This window comes from Poecile atricapillus, chromosome Z (genome assembly GCF_030490865.1).
Source record: "Poecile atricapillus isolate bPoeAtr1 chromosome Z, bPoeAtr1.hap1, whole genome shotgun sequence".
Classification (NCBI taxonomy): domain Eukaryota; kingdom Metazoa; phylum Chordata; class Aves; order Passeriformes; family Paridae; genus Poecile; species Poecile atricapillus.
The window spans coordinates 121,786,383-121,808,545 of record NC_081289.1 but is presented as its reverse complement, the minus strand read 5'-3'; the positions used below and the strand labels follow the sequence as shown (position 1 = coordinate 121,808,545).

At 36.8% G+C, this 22,163-nt stretch overlaps 1 protein-coding gene across 1 annotated transcript in view; it reads right to left on the bottom strand.

The window, feature by feature from the left end:
- The window catches only part of SV2C (synaptic vesicle glycoprotein 2C), a 90,491-nt gene that overhangs the window by 20,309 nt on the left and 48,019 nt on the right, over positions 1 to 22,163 (bottom strand). The window contains exons 3-5 of the mRNA XM_058828100.1: positions 19,108 to 19,259; positions 1,546 to 1,679; positions 1,279 to 1,368 (exon numbers count right to left, since the gene is read on the bottom strand). Of these exons, the coding sequence (XP_058684083.1) occupies positions 1,279 to 1,368; positions 1,546 to 1,679; positions 19,108 to 19,259 (376 nt within the window). The remainder of the gene's footprint in view (positions 1 to 1,278; positions 1,369 to 1,545; positions 1,680 to 19,107; positions 19,260 to 22,163) is intronic.

Genomic DNA, 22,163 nt, shown 5'->3' with positions numbered 1-22,163 from the left:
TAACACATTCCTGTCTTCTGCCTTGTGCCTAAACCAATACTAAAGGGGGACAGGGTCAGCACTGTGGCTGGCGATGAAATCAGTGAATGAATATCAGTAGTAGCAGAAAATAACCCCCTGGAGTCACCAGGAGCAGGCATTTTCTGACCTGAGAGCAGCTCAGGTCAGCGAGAACCAATTGTGAAATTACACCATAGCTATATGGCGTTAGGCAAATCCCTTTACTCATAAATTAAATCAGAAAATAAAATATTAGATTAGGTGGGATTAGGGGTAGGTCACCAGTGTACCAATAAAAGTGGATTTAACATGGTAAATGTCCTAGCCAGCTTTCTTTCAAGTTAAATATAGGAATTCTTGAGATTTTTTGTGGAGATGTTTAAGTGGAGTCAATGGAAACTACATCCAAGGCAGCAAACTGCAAGTCTCAATGGAATATAAGTTATATGGTCAGATGGTCATTCCTCAAGACTGCCTGTAAATGCAGAACCTTTAAGGGGATTTCTCAATTGAGTTGTATGTGTGTTATAGTAAGAAGAAGTCTTCTAGAAGAGGAAAAACATCCCACAGATACTGCCACAGCACTGCACAAGCTGGAGAGGCTGACTGGATTTCAAAGCAAGAAAGTGCTGTTTGATCCTACTGTATTCAGGAAGTCAAGATTGTTGTGTATAGTCTTCATAAATAACAAAGAGGCCATAAAAAATTCCATTTTTGAATTGGCATTTTCTCCTCCAATAGAAACCACCCATAAATACTTTAAATAGGGTCTTATAATTAGGCCTCAACATAATCAATTGGAGTTTCCAAGACATTTTGGGAATATTAAAAGTTTGAAATTACTATTTTATAGAAGTGAAAATGCAGTTTTTAAAACCATTATTCTACCTGATAAGAATGGAAAAAAAATCAAAATCCAAAAGACACAACAGTTAACTAATTTGGACTTCTATGTGCCTTCTATTATTACTAAGGGTCGAAACGGAATAAATAAAACACAGATGGAATCTATAAACTATCTTAGTACACCAGATAAAATTATCATGCCGTGGCTTCATACACCCATGAATATCCTGGCCAAAGGCTGATTTCTTAGCAGACATTATATATATTATAATTTCAGTAGGAATTCACAATACTTATTATTTAGGTATTTAGAGTGCCAAAAATTGGCTTAGCCATTTAGAGTATTAATATTGATTACTTAAGCTGTCCAGACCTCACCAATCAGGAGGCTTGCTGATGTGATAGGTGATTAGCTTTAAAAGCAATACTCACAGTGAAGACCTTCTCAGGCTGACCACGAGCACGCATGTTAGTGTCATGAATTTGCTTGAGTATCATCCAAGCTTCATCATGTTTTCCAACCTAAATATTAGAACAAAACATTTCAGTACAACATACATACAAATTAAGTTACTCACTATAGCCCCTGAAAGATCTAAATGCCTGTTTGGTAGGGGTCATGATATAAACCAGAAATAATTTTGAAATTTGGAATAATTTTGAAATTTTGGAATCTAGAAATGCTTTAGGAAGTTATACCTCCAGCAGGAACCGTGGGCTCTCCGGCATAAAGGTGAGGGCCACCACAGAGGAGACGCAAGGCAGTGCACAGACAATCACAAACACTCGCCAGCTGTGGAACTGGTAGGCAGAGCCCATGCTGAAACTCCATCCTGTGGAAGCAGAAATTCACAAGATGTAGACAAATAAGGAGTATTATATGCATTGTCCTATATATGCTGCCTCTTGGAGATGCAAAACAGCAGCTATATTTAAATGAAGCCTGACTGATATATTTTCACAAGTATCAGTCATCTAAAAAATAATTTTACACGTGACTTTTAACCTTTTGCATGTGACTAGTCATGCTGGAAAGTGGTTGCATTATGGATGAAAGACTTTCTTATGCGGGGATGAAGAAGTTTCTTTCAATTCTCTTAGCAAAATCTGTATTAAGGTAGTTATGTGAACCAAACAGGGATCTTTTTATGCATGGTCATCACCATGCATAAGAATATACATACAAAGAAATAGTTTTCTGTGAACAATGGAAATGGAGAGACTTAAAAATCTACACATAAATCATATATTTTATGGAATTACATAGCTTTCCTTAAGATCAACTTTTTCTACAAAGTTGATTTCAATACTCTTAATAAAAATCAGCCATGTGAAACTGGAGGGCTGGTAGTTCAGCATTTTAATAAAATATCTTGTTGATTGGTATATTATGGCTGGACTATTGAAATGTTATAATTGTAAGAAAACTAAGAATTTACAGCAGAAATTTTCGAGTAAAATTTTCAAGGATAACTTCCTAGAAGGTGAGTGCAAGATAAGAATAATGGTGAAGGAAAAAAGAGTCCCTTTGAGTTCTTGTATAATGAAAGAACTGGTATACTGGATGAATCTGTTCTTTGCTACCTGGACTTTCTGGGCAAAAGACATAACTAATTAAATCTGTCTGAACATCAGTAAACAACTAGTATTGTTGTTCACAACTACTAGGATGCAGTACCAAATGGCCTCTTAAATTGTTCTCCAAAGGAGGTATCTATGCAAGAAATGTAAAACGTGTTTTGGAATGTGAAGATTCTATGCTGTGGATCATAAACACATTATTGGGGAAAAGATTTCTTTGTCATACTAATGTACTAACATACTACCATATACTGAAAAATACTGTCAACCTATGATTCATTTTTATTTTTTATCAATGTTTTAGTGAAACATCTTAATCAGCAGATGTGGGAATGTGTTTATTTCTGGCCTCCTACAAACTTCATGGGTTTCTGAAATTATATTAGTTTGCTCTACAGCTTTTTAGCATGGCCACCTTTACCTCAGGGAGAAGGGGATAAAATCAATAATAGTGTTGACAATAATCTTGGGATCCCATGTTACTTGTTTTCAAGTAAGGCTCCATATGGACATACTTTACTGCTCAAAATGTCCTTCCAACTAAACAAGGATGTCTAGAAATTAATGTTACATTTTATTCCAAAATAAAACTTTGAGTTTGGAGTTAAAATTTACAAATAAGCATGTAAATAAAACAAAAACCAAGACATAGAAGTGTATTAGAATTCACTCTTTTTGATTTTTGGAAAGCATTAACATTTCATCTCATGGAATTTCAAGTCGTAAGTAATATGGGTGACTTTTGCATCTAAATTGTGAAGGGAACAAAGTAAAGAAAGGTTTACAGTGTGTTAATGAAGCAATTAGAGACCACCTCTGTGTCTTGGATATTGTGTACATATTTTATTCTAAGAATTAGAATCAAATTCTTCATTACATAATTTAAAGTAAGGCACAAAATCACCAGATGCAGAATTCGAAAAATAAATTTTTGGTGAAGGTAATTTTTGGTCTGATCAGTGAGTTGATCTGAATCTCTGGGCAGCTGTGCAAGCTGCAGGGAAGGCAACACAGGATGGGTGTTTTTATCTTTCAGAACATTCAGTATCAGTCACTGGCTTTTGTTGTTACTAGAAACTGTTCCAGCAATACTTGAAGCCACTGGTGTAGTTAGGCAATCTGCCTTTCACAGCTCCAGTTCATATTTTGTGAGATTAAGCTGTACAAAGGGTAGTTCTGCAGTAAATGAAATCAACCAGGTTTTATACCTGTTATAAAGCAACAGCAACATCTTGTGCTCTGTATTCAGTCCTGGAAAATGCTCTTGGTAAGTTATTTTTAGTTGTCATTTATTAATATAAGTGAACCGTAGTACACTTAATTAAAAGCAATAAATGCACTGTTCATTCTGCTGTCATTGTGACAACCTACAAAACATCATTTTTACTCCTCAAAATACCTGAGGGATTTTTCAAGTGAAATGTTCGTTATAGTTTTTATTGCTTTTTTCCATCTTTCCCAATATGTACTGTATTAGCTGCTGCAATTTATCTTGTGATTTAATGTATCTGCTGAATTAATGATAAAGAGAAATGTCAGGATTATAAAAAGCAATTTGTACAAAAAAACCTGGAGCTGCAACAGAGCTTTCTGGAGGTTGTTCCTCCCATCTATTCCAGCACCAGCACTAGATCAGCAAAACAAACATGTATTCCAAATGCACAGCAAGTTTGGATTTATTTTTATATTTAACACATCCTTTTTCCCCAGGTCATGAGCTAATCTGGATAATGGAGCCATTAGTGCAGCTCTGAATTTAGCTCACAAAGTGGCTTTCATTCCTTTTGTACGCAAGTCTTGAAACTAAATGAAATTGTGTTCTTGGCTGTAAGTCAACCTCCTTCTCCCCTGATTTATGGGAAAATAGCAAGGGCACAGCAGCACTACATGGCTGCATCCAGTGCCCTGCTCAGCAACTGGAGCCAGCCTACACCCTTGCTCCCTGGCTATGCTGCATTTGAGACTCATTAATCTTGAGAATGGGGGCAAGTCCCAGTGTTTTATAAATCGCAAAACATTTGTCCCAAATGCATCTTAGGGGTAGTGTATTGTAGAGCAGCCCAAAACTTTGTGATGGCTGAATCTAAACCTGCTGCAGGTGCTAAATACCACCCTCCTGCTTTCCTGGCTGCTGTGAATCACAGACATGGCAATTACTGATTACAGAAACACAGGAGCACAAATCAAAACGTACAAGATGCTAATCTGTATCCAATCACCAATTTATGAGTCGAACAAAACGTCAACAAAACTTACAAAACGGCATACCATCAGCTTCATAATATTAATGTATCAAAAAGATATTATAAAATGCTTGCTCCAAAGGAGAGAGAAAAGAAAATTTGTCATAGACTTTCTGAATATATAGAGGGAAACTTAAGATGAATTATATTCATACATAATATTTGATAAACAGCAAGTCTCTTCAAGCATAAGGATCCTCTCTTAGAGGAGACATGTTAAGAGAGAGCAGATTTATGGGGTTGATTTGCTTAATTTTCCACAATAAGGGTTTCAAGGAACATGGTAGATCTCTAAAAATTCATACATGTTACACTAAATTGCAATGTGGGCAGTGAAAACATGGGTGCCTGCAGGCACTGTATAAATACTGGCTGGCAAGGAGACAGTTTACATACACCAGAGGAATAAAGTTGTGAACACCTTTCTAAGACGCTAAAGTTGGCAAAGAAAATCCTATCAAATATTGTTATTTTATGGCATGGTTAGCTAAAGACTGAGAATTTTGACAAATTTTTTTAGTCATTCAGTATGAATAAGAGGAACTAGTTTCATGGCAGCGTCATAAATTGCCAAAACCCAACTTTTCATAGATTTCTGTCTTTTACTAGATCAAATGAGGGAGTAGATATAAAAACATACTTAAAAATGAGATAGGGGAGAAAGAGAACTGAGGAACTTGGAACTCATAGACTGCACAGTTTCTTCCAAAGAATTATTTATATGATTTTATAGCTTTTCTTATTTCTCTTTTATCACACAACCCTTGGTCAGATGCCATCTTTCTAGCCTTCATTCTCAATGTTTTTGTTTGAAATATTTACGGTAACCAAGAAGCACGATTGCTCTGAATTGTCACTTGGTGGCACTGTTACCGTACTCAATAGAAATTAAGTTTAAAACTATTGCAGGAAGACTTTTGCTATTGAATGCTGCTGTTTTGCAGAAAAGCTGAAACAAAATTATAAGGACTGAAGATATTTTGAAGCTTGCATCATTTAAATACCTTATAATTGTACTTAAGTTTTTTCTGTCCTGGCAGTACCAAGTTTAACTGTCAGCGTCATCCCGGATTTGCAGCCATATATTGTAGTGCTACTCATTACAAAAAAGGTGAAACATCAGTGAAACTGAAAAAAAACGTTCAGGTAAGCTGTGCAGCTGAGGAGGATCTGATACACATTTTTACCAAACTGGATGAAAACCATGATTCTATACAATCACAGAAACGATGTTTTCAGAATTTGTTGTATTACTGTGAAATTCCAGCAGCGCAAAGTAGAACACTTGTCTTTTTTGTGATTAAATTATTAACGTCACATGGGAAAAGTAGTGTTATTTTTAGCCTGTATAGATAGTTAGATACTCTACAAACCTGGTCTCAGCAGGTCAGCTGCTGGTAATTTCTGAAGAAAGAATTTGCAGACTGTGATGGAAGGAAATTAACAAAGGCGCACAGTTCTCTAGCTAAATGCAACTAGCCCTTGAGGATCACCAGTTCAACTGAAGAAGAATGTAAAAGTGTTCAACAGATGTATTTTGCAAACACATTAGACTCAGAGCTCATCTGCTGACACTTAAAACTGTGATGAGAAGGAACAAGACATTTTCTAAAGACACATTTCCTCTGTCTCAGAGAAAGGGGTTTGTAAACACTGACTGAAGTCACTCTGTGCTGGCATTGATATCTATCTGAAAACCTTTGAAAATCAGATCTGCAGTCACTCCAGTGGCAGTATTTTCTATTCAGACAATCCCTGGGACAGCTGCAAGAAGAGCCAATCTTGCATAGAAAACAATTTGCTCTCAAATGCTATCAAACACATTCCTGCATAGCACTGTAATCCTGGTGTAGTAATTCTGATCTGTGACATCAACAGCCCACTTTTTAAATTTCTCTAACACCTGCCGTAGAACTGCCCTGAAAAGTTTTACTTTTTATTAAGGAGGAAGTTTGTGTATCCTCATACTTCAGACAATTATATGATATATGTGCCCAAAATTTGAGGTTTAGTAATGAAAAGTAAGGCTTTCACTTAATCTTATATATGCTCTGCAGAATACTGACAGAGCTGTTAGGTTTGTTTCCTTGACATGGAAATGCTAATGTAGGAGGCCTGATAGGAAAAAAGAACCCATAAAAATTAGTTTCAAATCAGAATATTTAGAACTGCTGGGGTGGAGGTAGATGTAGGGGAAAAGTAAGGGAAATTTATAAGTCATTATGTGCATGGTTTGAAATGGTCTGTCTGAAATCTGACTTCCATTTGGCCCTGAATTATGGCTGCATTAAGATGCTGTGACTCACAGTAGTCAATGCAGTCAAGAAGATAATATGTAAAATGAAGGAGAGATGAACAGACTTAATCATATAAGAGAATTAAAGCAGCATCCCTTGTAAGAGAGGTAACTGCAGGTACCAAATAGTCTGGTCATGTTATTTATCTAATCTTGGCAGATGCTAGAAGTGGCAAAGGGTGTCTAATTACCAGTCTGTTTTGGATTATGAAATATGAATCACTCTTGCCTCCCTAGTAGGTAAGTACTAAAACATGTAGGGTCTTGAAGAAGGCTGTTTCCAGTACTGGGTCTAATGGGAATGGCTCGCCTGCATCTTGAGTTGAACAAAGGAAGCTATTCTTTCACTTCATTTTTCTTTACTGGGAAGGATATTGGGCCAGCCAAATTAAACAGAGACATGAATATGACAAAATCACTCATTATCCATTCATATGTTATGAAGTCTGACAGGGCAGAAGAGAAGCTATACAGAACCAGAGTTCAATGACTTGCAAACTAAATTGACCATTACAAATTTTCTACATATTCACCCTATATACTCTCCTTCAGGGGATTATTCCAACCATTCAGAAGTTATAGCTGTTTCAATAGGTATAACAAACAAAGGCAAAAGACTAAAGAGCATTCACAAGAAGCAGCTTGTGGTATTTTCAGAATTGTTTTTGACTCTTCAGCCCTTACTATATGACTGAAAAAGTATGATAGCAAGAGCACTCACAGTTCACAGAGCTGGACAAATTCCATTTTAACTAATGTAAAGTAGCACAAAACCAAATTATCACCTCTATAGAAAACAGCATGTTAAAAACCAACAAAAAGCTTAGTACAGTTTGCAGAAAACATTTCATCTTGAATGGTAGCTGTAGGAATTAGCTGACATCAAAACAGTTGATAGGAGATAAAGATTTCTCTGCCTCTTAAGTTATCTTGAACAGAGGCATACAATGTTGTTTATTCAATTTAGTTTGTCTCCAAGCCACCACCCTCCATAACATCATCCATATATATGGCAAGCTTTTGGCAATCTGTAGTGTTTTATTGTGGTTTTCTGTATATTTATATGATGCATCTCTATCTATAAAACAGGAACAGTAATTCTCACCCAGGTTAGATCTTAAATCAATGCTGTAACACCTCAGTAATATTGAAGAGGTGTAAAAATAAGATACTAATCGGTGCCAAGGTACAGACAGTTTTGTAAGAGACTGTACTGTTAAAATCCCTGAAGAAGGACACTGACATGAAATGCAAAGCCATTATTCCATAAGGGAAGCAGGAAAAGATAGACATCATGTTTTGGGGTGATTTTATGGTGATAATTTATTCCCTAATCACCTGCTTTATACCCGGAAATGGCTGCTGTAGCTTTGGGAAGGCCCAGGAGTGGGGCTGGGAGCCTTGGCCTCCTGCACATCTTGGTTCAAACCCTCACTTTCAGTGTGCTACAGGCAGAGTGGACTGAGGCCACATTGTTAATTTTGTTGGATTATGTTTTTGCTAGATTGCAGCAAGAAGGTTATGGTTTTTTTCCCTTCTAGTCCAGAATGGTCTCAGGAGGTTTTTTGTTGTTGTTGTTGTTGTTTGGTTTTTGGTTTTTTTTGTTTTTTTTTTTTTTTTTTTTCTTTCCTTGAACTGTTTCAGCTTTGGTTTGTTTTTTTTCTGTCTCTTCGGGGAGCAGGCGGGGGGCTGCCCCAAACCCGAGACCTCAGAGAAGCTGAACCAAGAAAAAGGTTGAGAAAGGAAAGGACACTAAAACCACACTAAAAGTAGCTGCGCAAACTCCCGGTCCTCCCCTTTCCTGAGACGAAGAGGACAGCCACCAACTCTGCCTCCCGGCCACTCGGTCTGCTGGGGGGTGGGGTTAAGGTTTTGAAATTTCAGTATCTAGCATTTACTCAATCCTTTACTGTGCCTTGTGGGCACCCTTTTGGTATTGTTTTTTTGGTTTTGTTTTGGTGTTGTCGTTTTGTTTGTTTGGGTTTTTTTTTGTTAATAGACAGTTTTTTTTTTTTTTTTTTCCAATTTCACCCACGGGCATTCATTTCTCATTGGCAAAAGGGTTTACTGGAGCCCTTCTCTTCAGAGGAAGCACTTATTTTAGAGTGTTTTCTCCTAAATTTGTCTCCAAATTGAGACACATCAAATTTGTTCAAAACTTCTATGTGGTTTCTTCATATACCTGCACCTAATTCCTAAGAAATTTAGGGCTGCTATCCAATACATTTTTGACCCAGGAGATGTGCTTGGCTGATGTGTGATTACCACACAGAACTTTGTAAGCCTTTCCTAGACTGATCCCGACTTCAACTATTCATTCCACCCAACAATATGACTCTTCATGAAAATAAGGGCTAAGAGTAAACTTTCCACTTAGAGGAAAGGAACAACGGATGCCATTGTTGAGGAGTGGAAACAGGTCTGTGATACTCTTCTTCTGCTTGTTTAACCTTGGCCACTGAGAAGTTTCCATCCTCAAGCAAGGGAGAAATAGTAGAAATGTTCTTTGCTAAGACCATCTTGCTGGTGTAATATCTCCGCCACCATGCAGGATACCATTTTGCAGCTTAGGAATTCTGAATACAATTGCAATGCAGCTGTCCTATAGGATTGGAAACCTGCCAAAAAAGCACTTCAACACAATATTGCAACATCTTGACTTTGATCACCATTAAGAGTTTTTCCACTGCCCTGTCATTTTGTCAGACTTCAGACACCCATTATCAGGAATTGAGCCTGAGTAACTTCAACATGACTTTATTCTTGAGTGCAAATATCATTATATTCCTTGAGAAGCGGGCATATGCTCCTTCGTTAATGAGCACAGATTTCAAAAGCTTGCTAGTGTATATCTCTAATTTTCTGCCTAGATGTTAAATCTGTGTTTCTAAAATATTCTACTTTGTGCATTCTCAAAATAATTTTCTTCCTCTTTACCCCATAGTTTATAAATAGTTTACAGGTAGTTTACAAATCAGTGCAAAATCTCTCCTGAAACTTAAATGGATTGCATACTCCTGAAATTTAAAATGAGAAATACCACGTAGCTATTTAAATTAAGTAAATATGCGTATTACAGGCTAGAATGTTCTGAACTTCCCTTATGTGCACTCATGGCCTTGTTCAGAGTAAACTGTCCAAGTCTGCTAGAAATGAGTATAGAAAAACACAGGTCTACTTTTGTCCAGGGTTCAGGTGCAAAACATGAAAGGAGCTGTGATATGTAATCAAAAGTTCAAATGTTTTATTTTCCTTTAAGTGTCTACTTTTGTCACATTTCTGCATGTAAATTAGATCTAGAAATTTTTCTCCTTTTAGTTAAAAACTTAATATAACATTATATGGCACTATTTACAGAGGAAGCAAATATTTTTGTTACTGCTCTGATGCTCTTTTGTATATATATTTTGAATCTTCCTAATGCCTTTGTAATGCCATTGACTTAAGGAAAAAAAAAATTAGTGCTGAGACGGTTACAGGTTTATATCCTTCCCGAATTTAATGACTACCAGACATTTTTCAAATGTATTTGTAGAATACTGCATAACTAACTAAGGCTACCTATGGAAGAAAGATCCATTTATCTTAATTTTGTGTGTGTGTATGTATATATATATGGTCTAGAAGCATTTTGTGAAAACTCTGCTATCAAAAACCAGCAGTAGCTGAACTTTTTTAGTTTGACAATCAGATAAAAGTGAACATAAAATTTGAAATATATTTTTCCGATATGAACAAGATCTATTCAATAACTACATTAAGTTTACAATGAGACTTAAAACTGTAAAGATGATGTTTTAAGTACTCTGATATAAATAAATAAATACATAAGAATAGGCCACCAAGGGTTAATATGTAGCTGAAAAATCTCATTACAAGGCCTGTGGCACATAATTGATCTGACTGGCTGACTGAGTCAGTGGCCCCAGAGATTTATGTACTCATGCATTTCTACAGAGTCCTGGCTTGGGTCTGGCTCTGTGCAGCTGTTCAATGAGGGCACTTCACAATCTGCAAAACAAAGAGTAAAATCCGCTAGCCACAACATTGACAACATCACAACTTAGAGGCTTGTCAGTCTAAGAAAAGGTTATGTCAAGTTTTTCCAGAGATGATGGTTCAAACAGATGCAATTAATGTCAGAAGTGGGGGAGACAGCATGTTAAGAGATGCTGCTGTCAGGGCTTCAAAATAACATGGCCAATGTTGGCACAAAGACTGTCCAACCAAATGTCACTGAAATGTGCTTCAAACTTTGTATGAACTTCATTTGTATGTAACTTTAAATTTTTGGAAGGTTTTTTACCTCCATTCTCCTATGTGTGCTTAGTAGTTTTCCACTACTTTGTTTAAGAACTGAAAAATAGCTTTGTATTAATTTTGAGGCATCTGTTTGGACAGTGCTAAAGAGTACAGTAAATCATTGAGAGCAGACAGAATCCACCTGTATAAGAAGAAAATGTAAAATTGTCCTGTGCAGTAGCCATTATGAACAAAGTCTATAAGGAAACACTTGTCTGCAGTAAAATCCCCTCATACTGTTGTCCCACCCATACACAAAATAGATACAATGATATCTATGTGTTTTTTTGTGGTGCCCTCCACTGTCTATCCACGGCCCTGAGATCACAAAAGGTGCTATTCGATGTGATGAGTTGTTGCAGACACTACGAAAAGCAGCAGTTAGATGTGGAAACTAATTGAAAAAGTAAGTGTTCTTGTCCTGCTCCAGGACTCACAGTGATTTATGTGCATCTGGACTAAGGATATTTAAATAATGGGTTCATGGAAAAGAAGGAAAGAGAGGCAATTAATCAAAAAGGACAATCAGTAAAAGGCACAATGGAACACTGTAGCTTATGAAAAGAAAATGGGGCCTCCTTATCTAGCTTAATGTAGAAACAAAACATTAATTGAAATGCTGGAACAATATTTGAAGAATACCAAGAAGACATGTCTTTTACCAGAGATACACATTTTACCTTTTGTGTGCTGCTGCACCGTAACAACAGAATATCTGTGCAATTCAAGAAATTCTTCCAAAAATTAACTCTATTATATTCATTAGTTTGAAAGGTGTTGCAAGAAAAATCTGATTTTCAATGAGTAGTTCAGTGCTGTGATTTAAGTCTTATTTCCTTTTTTTGCTATTTCACTTGCCTCTTGTTTTCTCTTCTTAAAAATAATTTTAAATGAGAAGGAGCAATATCCTATCACTTTGAGAGAGAAGGTAGACTATGCAAGTAGTTTATGTGATTAACTTATTAGAGCCCATATGCATTCTAGAAATTATCTTCTAATCTAACAGCAGTCAGTTGAGCAAGCCTGGTCACATTTCTGGCCTTTCTGTACATACTGTGAACCATTGATCACAAGTCTTGAATTCAAGCCTTGGTCAAACTTTCAACAAAATATTTTTTGTACACTTAAATCAAGTACTAACCATTCTCAGTCTGTCATAGTGGCAGTGGGGTGGTGGATTTTATCTATGAACAGTCACAGTGTTTGAAATGCAATTATCAAAGGAAACAATGAAAATACAATACATTAAGAAAACAGATAATTATTTTACGTTCTTTCTTTTATACAGCCTCATTACTTCCTTGAGAGTCTAGAATCACAAAGAAATCAAATATTTTTATCAGACGGAATTAAATAATGTTTCTGTGGGAAAATAAAACAGTACAAAAGCCTTACCTTGATTCCTTTATCTGCAATTTCTTACTTTTTCATTATATGGCAGTGCAACTTTCATGAAAGAGCTAAGAGGGAGACCAAAACTTTCAATACCTGAAGTCAAATTGCCCCAGTACAAAAAAGAAAACAATACCGACTCTAACAGCAAGGGAGGAAGAGTGAGTGGTGGAAAGCAGAATTTCTTCACCTTGCCCAGCACTGAAGCTGAGGAAATTGGGAATGGAAACCTCAGCCTAGAGCCCTCACTATGAAATCTTAATGCTTACCACTGCTCAATTTGTACTGTTTTCTGCTGATATCTTTGTAAGGTGTAAAAACAGAGCTGTCTTGGGAATACTAAGTGCACAAACACTGTAAGGGAGGTATATCAGGTCTTGCCGTATTTTTGTGCAGGTTCCTCTCATACAAGTATGAGCAGAAAGAATATAGTCAGATGCTGTATTCAGATACTCTGGTAAGCATGGATTTTTTAATAGATCACAATGGAATTACTTTCACTAAAGTAGGCATAATTTTCAAAAGTAACATAAAACATTTTCCTTTGAGAAAAAGTACAACCAAACTTCCTGAAAAAAAATCCAATGCCATTTGCAATTGATTTTGTTAATTTTATTTTAAAGGCAACTGGACTGCAAATTGAAAAATTATATTCCAATTGTGTATGCAATCCCTAGACAGAATATATTATTAAAGTGAAAAGAAACTGTTACTAAAAGGACAACCACTAAGTCCTTCAAAGCAGATAGCTTTACAAGCCATAGAAATAATATGGAAGTATGGTTAATAAATTTACACTGTCGTATTATGTTCCAGAGGAAATTAATGTATTTTTGTATATGCATAATTACTTTAATTTTTCATATGTAGTAGAACAATTACCAAATGTAGGTTTTTTTGTGATTTAACATTAAAAATATTAACAAAGAAATCTAATCAGATTAACATCTCCCTTGTTTCTAAAAGTGAAAAGCAAGGTTAATGCCTGATACTGCTGGTCAGTCTGGACAGGTTTCTAAGGCACCTTTTTTAGCCTGGTTGTAATTTTCCTTCAATTATATTCAAGGCAAATTCATAGGGTGAAACTGAATTTTCATTAAGAGTGAGGCCGGGAAGTTGACAATTTTATTGTCATAAGAATGATTGACTATTACTATGGTTTCTGTGGAAAATTATGTTTACGGTATTGAACAATGACGTTTATGGCAACAGTCTGTTCACCTATGTGTCAGTTCCTCCACAAGCATTCTTTGAAGCCATTAATCTACTTCAATCAAATGTCACAGGAAGTAATACTCCCAAAGATAGTCAAATTCTCCAAAGCCTTGTGAAATATGCTGCCCAAGCAGAGACGAGAGAGTCCATTGGAAGATGAGGGAAAAGGCTGGAGATCAGTGGTCTCATCCAATCCATTGGCTTTGGCACTGGTCTTACCCAGGCCTAAACGATTTGCCTTCTACCTGAGAGCAGATAGGCCAGAGCAGGGCTGTGTTGCACCAGGGTGCATGGTGAGAGTGTGGATATCTGGGTGTTTCTTTTAGCAGCCTTCTGGGGGAAAGAAAGGGGAACTATAGAGTCTGTAGCAGAAAGGGACAGAGAAAAAGCAATGACAAACTGAAAGGACTGCCGTGGTACCGTGTAAGCAACATAGGTAAAGAGAGGGCAGAATAGAATTTTCCAGGATCAGAAGGTGATTGACAGAAACCCCTAGCAAACAGAGCCCCATATCTTCCTTGCTCACAGAAAAATTTGCTAGATTTTTATTCAAACTTTCCGCAAACATATTTTCTCTTTCACTCTCAACCTAAAGTACCAAAGAAAAGGTTGTATTTGAAGCTCACTAATGAGCATCTTTAGTACTCATTAAGTAGATGTGCTAAAAGCTACTTAAACTTCTAGGGCTTACAAATATAAACATTGAAATGACCATATCAAACTCTGCATTACAGCACAGAAAATAAAAAACCTAATAAAGTGGCTTGTTTTGCTCTCCTAGCTGGATTTGCATAAGCAGCTCTTCTAAATTCTGCTGTATTCTGTCATTATTGTTCCTCAAGATGAAGATTTTTTTTTAAAGTACACATTCAGTGTAATTTAATTTAATAGGATTATTTCAAATGAGGAACAACTCACAAGTAGAAGTTGATAAGTTAACATTGAAACTGCCTTTACACACTTCAATTAACTCAGATTGAAAAAAGGTATAGATAGAGCTTCGTCTGCAAAATACCTGATTAATGCATTGCATTAATCTTAACGCATTAAGTATTTGCAGGGGGGAAGCAGAGAACATTGAGAATCAATCACTTTATCTCTTAGAGGAATGTGAAACAGATCAACAGGTATTGTGTTATGTATTAGATGCCTTTATGTCTGATCTCTTCAATTTATACAGTATGACAGTCTCATAGCAAATGCAGGTTCAACCTTAGCAAATCCCTAAGTATTTTAAATTTTAAATTACATTTTTCACTTGTTAAGGCTGATTCTGAAGACAGAAGATATATCAGAAAGGAAATTGTATGAGGCAAATTTGAAAATTTATTCATGGTTTTAAATTTTGGTTCACATTTCCTCCAGGTTTGAAAAAAAGAAAAATATATTAATTTCAAAGTCTGCAGATTTCTTTTTTTTACAACTGGAAAAACCCCTATGGTTCTCTTCCCCAGGTTATCTTCTTTGGCATTTCTCTTTGTACTGGACAACTGATAAAATTCATATATCTTCTGCAAAAACTAAAATCTATTTCTATACTAGAAAATAGTGCCTTGGGTCCAACTTTTTTCCAAAAAGCTGTTGCTATGGCATGAATTTGTTCTGAACTACCAGGAAAAGGAGGATTTTTAGAGACATGTTTGAGGAAAACAATAGGAAGGGAAAACAATATTAAGTGGTTGGAGATTTTTAAATTGAGAGTCCAGAATTTTAAAAATTAAAGAAGGATCAACCTATAAATTTCGTTTTCTAGCAGTGCAGGGTTATTTGTTCAAGAAGCCTTCTGATTCCATTCGGAGCTACCAGCCAGAATAATTTGATAGACAGGCATTTTCTTGTATGTGTTGGGAATATTCAGTGTTCCTTCTTTTTCTATTTTTTAAAAAAATGTTAATGTTTTTTTCTTCATTTGTAGTTTTCTGGTCTGCCCCAACACAGTGTGAAGGAACAGTATCTGTTTAACAGAACAGGGGTGAGGGCACCTTGAGGGGCATCTGGTGCATCAACTTGCTTCAAACCAGAATCAAACACAGCCCCTGCAACAGGAATTTCAGTGCCTGAGGTTTCACTACTTTCATGGCAGTTTCATTCAGATGCTTAACTAACAGACCATTATAAAATCTTTCTCATTACCTGTACTACCTTCCCTTGACAGAAATATCAGCTCAGTCTCTGTAAATCCACACTTAACAGCCCTACCATGCAAAAGGGTCCAGATCTGCTCACAAGAAGTGCTGAAAGATGGATGCCTCCTAAGATCCTTCTGCTTTTATTGCCCATCAAGCACTAGTACTTGCTGTGCCCTAAGCCTCTAACCCACAGATAGTATGTAACACTAGCATGGGAATTTTTAACCCAGTACCACTGCTACCATGTGACACTGAGAAACCCTTTAGCCCAACAAAAACCCAGAGGGAATAAGGGAGTTAAAAGGTCTTCTTTTTTTATTGCTGCTCCACAGTTTTAGTCCATCATGTTCTCAGTTAAATCTGCAGCAGGCTGAGAGGTTAATTCCTCCATTAGCACTGCCTGATGCTTTACATGCTGTGGGCTGCACAGTGAGCCAGTAACTATCTCCTCATCTGCACAGGTGCTGCATGCTGCTCTGCTGCCTTGCCTGTTTTATTACAACACAGTTCATCATGCTTTCATGCAGAAGGGGATTTCATTACAGTTTTGAAGATAAGTTTATCTTTTTTATCTTCAGTTGGGCGACACAAAAATGGAGAAAACGTGACAGGGAAAATACAACAAAAACTGTTCTCAAGCCATCATGCAAAAGGGTGATAAAAGGATCATTTTCACTGTCAGTAGAGCAAATTTCTTCAGATGAATTTAACTGCTTTACTGCAACAATCTTCTGCTACAAACTGAGGAATACTTTTCAGACCACTTTGCAAGCCACTTCTTAATCTAAAGAAAAATAGATTGGTCCATTCTCCACACATTTGCACTCAGATGGAAGCCATTATGGACTCAGACTCCTGCGCCAACAAAAAGTCTTATCTAATTATGGAAAGAAGAATTAAGAACAGTTAACAGGTCTCCATTGGTAGGTCTAGTGAATTTAGCATGGTTCTAAGCTTTAGTTTCTTGTGCTCTTGGCAACATCCAGTGAATGAAGATTCTGTAAATATATTTGGCAGTTCATGTTAGTACTATACAACAACTGTATTTAAAACTTAACTTCTATCCTTTTTAAATTAAGTCCCAGTTTGTCATGTAATTGTATTGACAGGAGAAAAGTTATAACCAAAAACCTTAAGAGAGAATAAAAATGAATATGTTTTTTAGACCAGGAAATGAATACAAAAATTTCAAGTAGGAGACATAATTAAATATTTTTAAATTAAAAGTTATTGTTAATATTTTAAAGGCAGTGCTTTGCAAGTCAAGAGTGAGTGCATTATTTGGACACCTCTATGTCTGTATTTTTAAGTTCTGTGTTACTGTAAAGAACTTTATAATTTGTGACTAGTGACTACCTTATAATTTGTAATTCTGACATTTAGTCACAGAAAAAAACACCAGTTGTTTGCTGATGCAATAGAAAACTCTGCTGGAATAGAGAACATATTAATACATTCCCACTTACAACCAGAGAGACACATTACACCAGGCAAGAAATCTTCAATTCTGAAATGGAATGTCCTTTCCTTAGACTTCTTATTGCTTACCTTAATAAACTGCAGGTAGTGATTTTTATGTCTAGCACTGGAGCATACTATGTTTTGAAATTGTTTTTTACTTTATTTTGTCTTATGTTATTTAACAAATATTTTTGCAGGTGGAAAAAGCAACAAGACAAATAAGAACAACAGCAAAAAATCAGTGCAGCACTCCTTTTTTTTTTTCTGCTAAAGAAAGAAGAAATATTTTCCCTGTAGTGACACTGCTTTAGTATAAGTGTATGGTATTAAAATGTACTGCCATGTGATGTTCTAAAAGCACCTCAGTAAAGGGTATAAAGTTATTTATAAAATCTACAAGAAATTAGACAACCTATGTAAATCAGTCTGTCGTAAAGTTTGCATTTTTCACTGGAAGATAAAAAAATAAAAGTCCATGGGAAAGCAGAAAAGTACTTGGCATCCAGAGCAATTTATTACTTGGGGGGAAAAAAAAATCCATATTGTGCCTTGTCAGCACAAATTCCTCTGTTTGTTTCCAGCAATTCAAAGTCGAAAGGCAAGGTTGAAGATATAGATTCAGGTTAAGTGTACTGAACCCTAAAATTAATTTTAATGTAACAGTCTAGGTATTTGATTAGTCTGCATTATTATAATTTATTTATGGACATTATCACTTGCTAAATGTTCCCATCACTTTGGGCAAACCTTCACAATATAGCTTTGATAAACCTCATTGCTTGGCTAAAGAAAGCTGTTTTGGATGCCAGCTTACTCACAGTGCTGCTTTACTTCACTTGAGACCTGCCAGAGAGAACTGCTTGAGAAGCTGATTTTTAAGAACCCCTGAGCAGTCTCAGCAACCCTGGAGACCTGTGAGCACTTAACTCTTCTAAAAGGCAAGCCCGGGAGACAAAGGATTGAATCTGTACCTCCATATTACATTTAACTATGTCAGGGCAATTAAAGAGTTCTTTGACAAAGTAGCTTATATTTCATATGATTATAACTTCAGCCATTGCCTTCATACATCCTTACAAGATTTAAATGTACTGGGTTACAACTATCTGTTTTTACACCACTAGAAGTATCTACTAAGAAACATTCAGCACAGATTTATTCTCAGACTAATTTCAAATTTCATCACTGCAAACATCAAGAAAAGCTCTTACTCTGCTTCTCAAGAATGTTTAATTCATTTAATCTATCACTGTGTTAAAAGGACTGCTAATCTGACATTCCAGCAATTTAAAATTTCTCTGATGCAAATCTCCACATCATCTATTTTCTCCTGATTTAACAATAACACCAATTAAATTGTCATGTGTACAGGTTTTCAGTGTTTTAAAGAATCAGACTAAATATGGATATTGGTGAAATTTTGCATCTTGTAATAAATTATTTCTTATTTGATGTACAATCTATTCCCACTATATACTCCAAAATGAATTAATTTATTTTTATCAGTTAGGTCAGTAGTTGAAGAACAGACATGATGACTCTTCATTAAGCTGTATTTCAAGATCTTTACTTTCATACTTTCATTTCATAGAAGACCTCCAAATCACAATGAGATTTTTCTTTCTTCTATGGCTTTTCTTACCATAATGAGGAATTATTGCCCAAGCCATTGCAGAAGCGTAGATGCCACCAATCATCCAAAACATACAGAGCCAGCTCAGGTGTTCACCTCGTTTCTCCCGAGCAAGCACTTCCGAAAAATAGGAGAAGACTGTTGGCATAGCTCCACCGATTCTAAAAGGAGATACAGATCATGGATTAAGCAAGGGAGTAACAGCTAGAGAAAGTTTGAACAAGTCCGTAGCAGCAGTCATCAGAAACCTCAAATACAAGCAGCTTCTCTGGCAAGTATTTTTTTCTCAAATCGCACCATGTATTGGAGAATTCTAGAGAAAACTTTCATCGGTTTGGATGAAATTTTTGTTAAATATTTCCTTGGAAGTTCTGTGTACTATTTATTGCATTTTATGTTTCAAGGGGATTGTTAACGTGTCAGTCACTGCAACAGACACCAGCTCAAAGTCCTGACTTTCACCATTACAAAATCATGGCTGTCACTGACAAGTGTCAAAATACATTGGTTCTAATGGAAAAATATTAATCATTTTCCCAAAGAGTAATAGGTGTTTCTCTAAGTCTTACCTCCCACGATTTAGGTAACCAAGAGGTAACTAACTCTTGATGGCTTTTTTTACAATTCAAAACATATTCTACTCAGCTGCACTACATGAATAGCTAAGTCCATGATGGCTCTTTACTTAATTTTTTTATGAAAAGTGTATGCATTCATATAATATTCATTTTTTCTTGGTAAAATAAACATGGTCTGAAGGTCAGTTTAACAAAAAAAAAAAAAAAAGAAAGAGAAGATTCAACATGGTTTTACAAAAATTAAAGTAACTCAAAATATGTATCACTTTTAGTACCAATTTTCAAGTTATCTTTTATTATCTTTACCTGCTCATTATGTACACAAGCTGTTTAATATTCTACATCAGGATAAGTGCTTCTAGATTTTGTTTTTTCCAGTTAAGAAAATACCTTCAGATTACATACTTGAAAGCAATATGTGGCATGGTTTGAATTTTTAAGTGAATTGTAAAGATAAATGCATACTTATAATGTTATCTGGGAGCTGCCAAACTGAAAGAAAACAGCAAACTTCAAAACAGTTTTAAACAAATATTAATAAGGGAAACATGGCTACAGAAATGGTATTTCACCACTAAAAAAATTCAGTGACATACAGTGTATTTTAATGTAACTTCATGTACTGGGATGAAGTACTGGATTGAGCTTGTAATAAATTATGGTTGTATTAAAAATTCGGAGTATATAAGAAAGATATGTTTTGTAGAAACAAAACAAAATATAAAGCATGGAAAAGCCTCTCCCCCCAAGTGGGATGAGGCTTTCTGCCGAGGGGTTGCTGATTACCAGCAACGCCCAAGATAACTAACCAAAACCGGCCCATCAACCCAAACAAACACACAGGACACGGACCATCAGGAAAACAATGACACTGGCTCGGGAAATTATCTACCTCCGGATCCAAGCAACGCCCTGCGGATTCCAGTGAGTACAGAAACTGATCAATCGAAAAAGACAAGTTCCAAAAGAAAAGCTTCGCCAGACTCAAACATCTCTGTGTCGAAGAAGCAATCAGGGAAAACAAAGGAGGAAACCCGGCCAAGATATTCATCGGCACCAACCCGGATTCCACCACCCTGTCATGAAAAACTTAACTTTGCAACACACAGAGTCTCCTTTGCATGAGAGGAGACTCTGGCCGGACACAAAAATAATATCATCATTCTAGGGCAGGAAATCCATTCACTGGACAATCAAGGACACTTGGTGAATGGAACTTGCCTGGAATTTTGGCCTGAGGACTTAAAAATCCTATAAAACCCCAATCCTGAGGATGCTCAGACGTGGATTTGGGAAACCTATACCTCCGGTGTAGACCCCTGTCCACCCAGCGCTGCGCTGTTCTTTTTATTGTGGGTTTTTATCGCTGTTTCTACTTATTATTGTTTATTAATAAATTTTTCTTTGATTTTATCCCAAAATTGCCTTTGCATTTATAACAGATTGGTGCCGTGACTCGGATCGGAAAAACTGTAGGAGAACCTCGCTATCCAGGGGGGTACCCCCGCTGATTTCAGCGGCCTGGGAAGCCGAGAACCTCCGCAGTTCACTCCGACACCCGAACCAAATTTAGGCTGAGGTAAAAACCACAATAAAAGAGAAATACGGATCCAGGAAGAGCTCGGGAAAAGAAGCCGCGGCTTGGTAGCTCATAAAAAGTCAGTTGTGCACGAAGACATCCTCGCAGGAAAATTGCTGTAAGTACTGCAAGGTTGAGCGGAGTGATTGGGCAAGCGTGTGTGAGACGTGATCTGATCACGGAGCGAGAGCGGACTCCAAAGCCGCGGTTCCATCCTCCCGCGAGGGAATTGGCCGGCCACGGAGGAAGCGAGTCGGGGTGAGAGGACTCTCTCTACACGTTTGTAAAGCCTGGGGCCAAAGGGGTGCTCTGGGGGACTGATCACGAAGGGCTGGAAGAGGAAGAGGACGTCCAGTAGAGCTCGGGAAAGAGTAAACTCTTCTAGCAATCAGGACCCAGGAGAGGTCCGGAGGAGAGATCAAAGCGCTAAGAAAAACCCCGGAACAGCAATCCGAGAAGGTGAGTATTAGCAGACTTTTTGACTCTCAAACTACAAACACAACGCAGAATACTAGGTAAGACTTTTGTTTTTTTCCTTCACCATGGGACAGAAAAAGAGTAAAACGCAAAAGCCAGTAGACACGAGAAACCCTTCCATAGAAACGAAGGAATTGTTAGACATCCCACCAGAAAGTCCTTTGGGTTGGTTGTTAAAAGAGTGGGAAAATTGCCCTGAAAGGAAAAAGAAGTCCAAGGCAAAAATGATCTACTATTGTGCCGAGGTTTGGGGTGGACAGAAACTGAGGCCCCATCTCACTTGGCCAATATTAGGAACATTTGAAAAGTGGACGTGCAATGAGTTACTCTCGTATGTAGAGAGCAAGGTTCCCTCGGACTCCGAGGAACCGGAATATGCCCGACTCTGGCTAAAGGCCAGAGTAGGACTATTTCCGATCAAACTAAAAGAT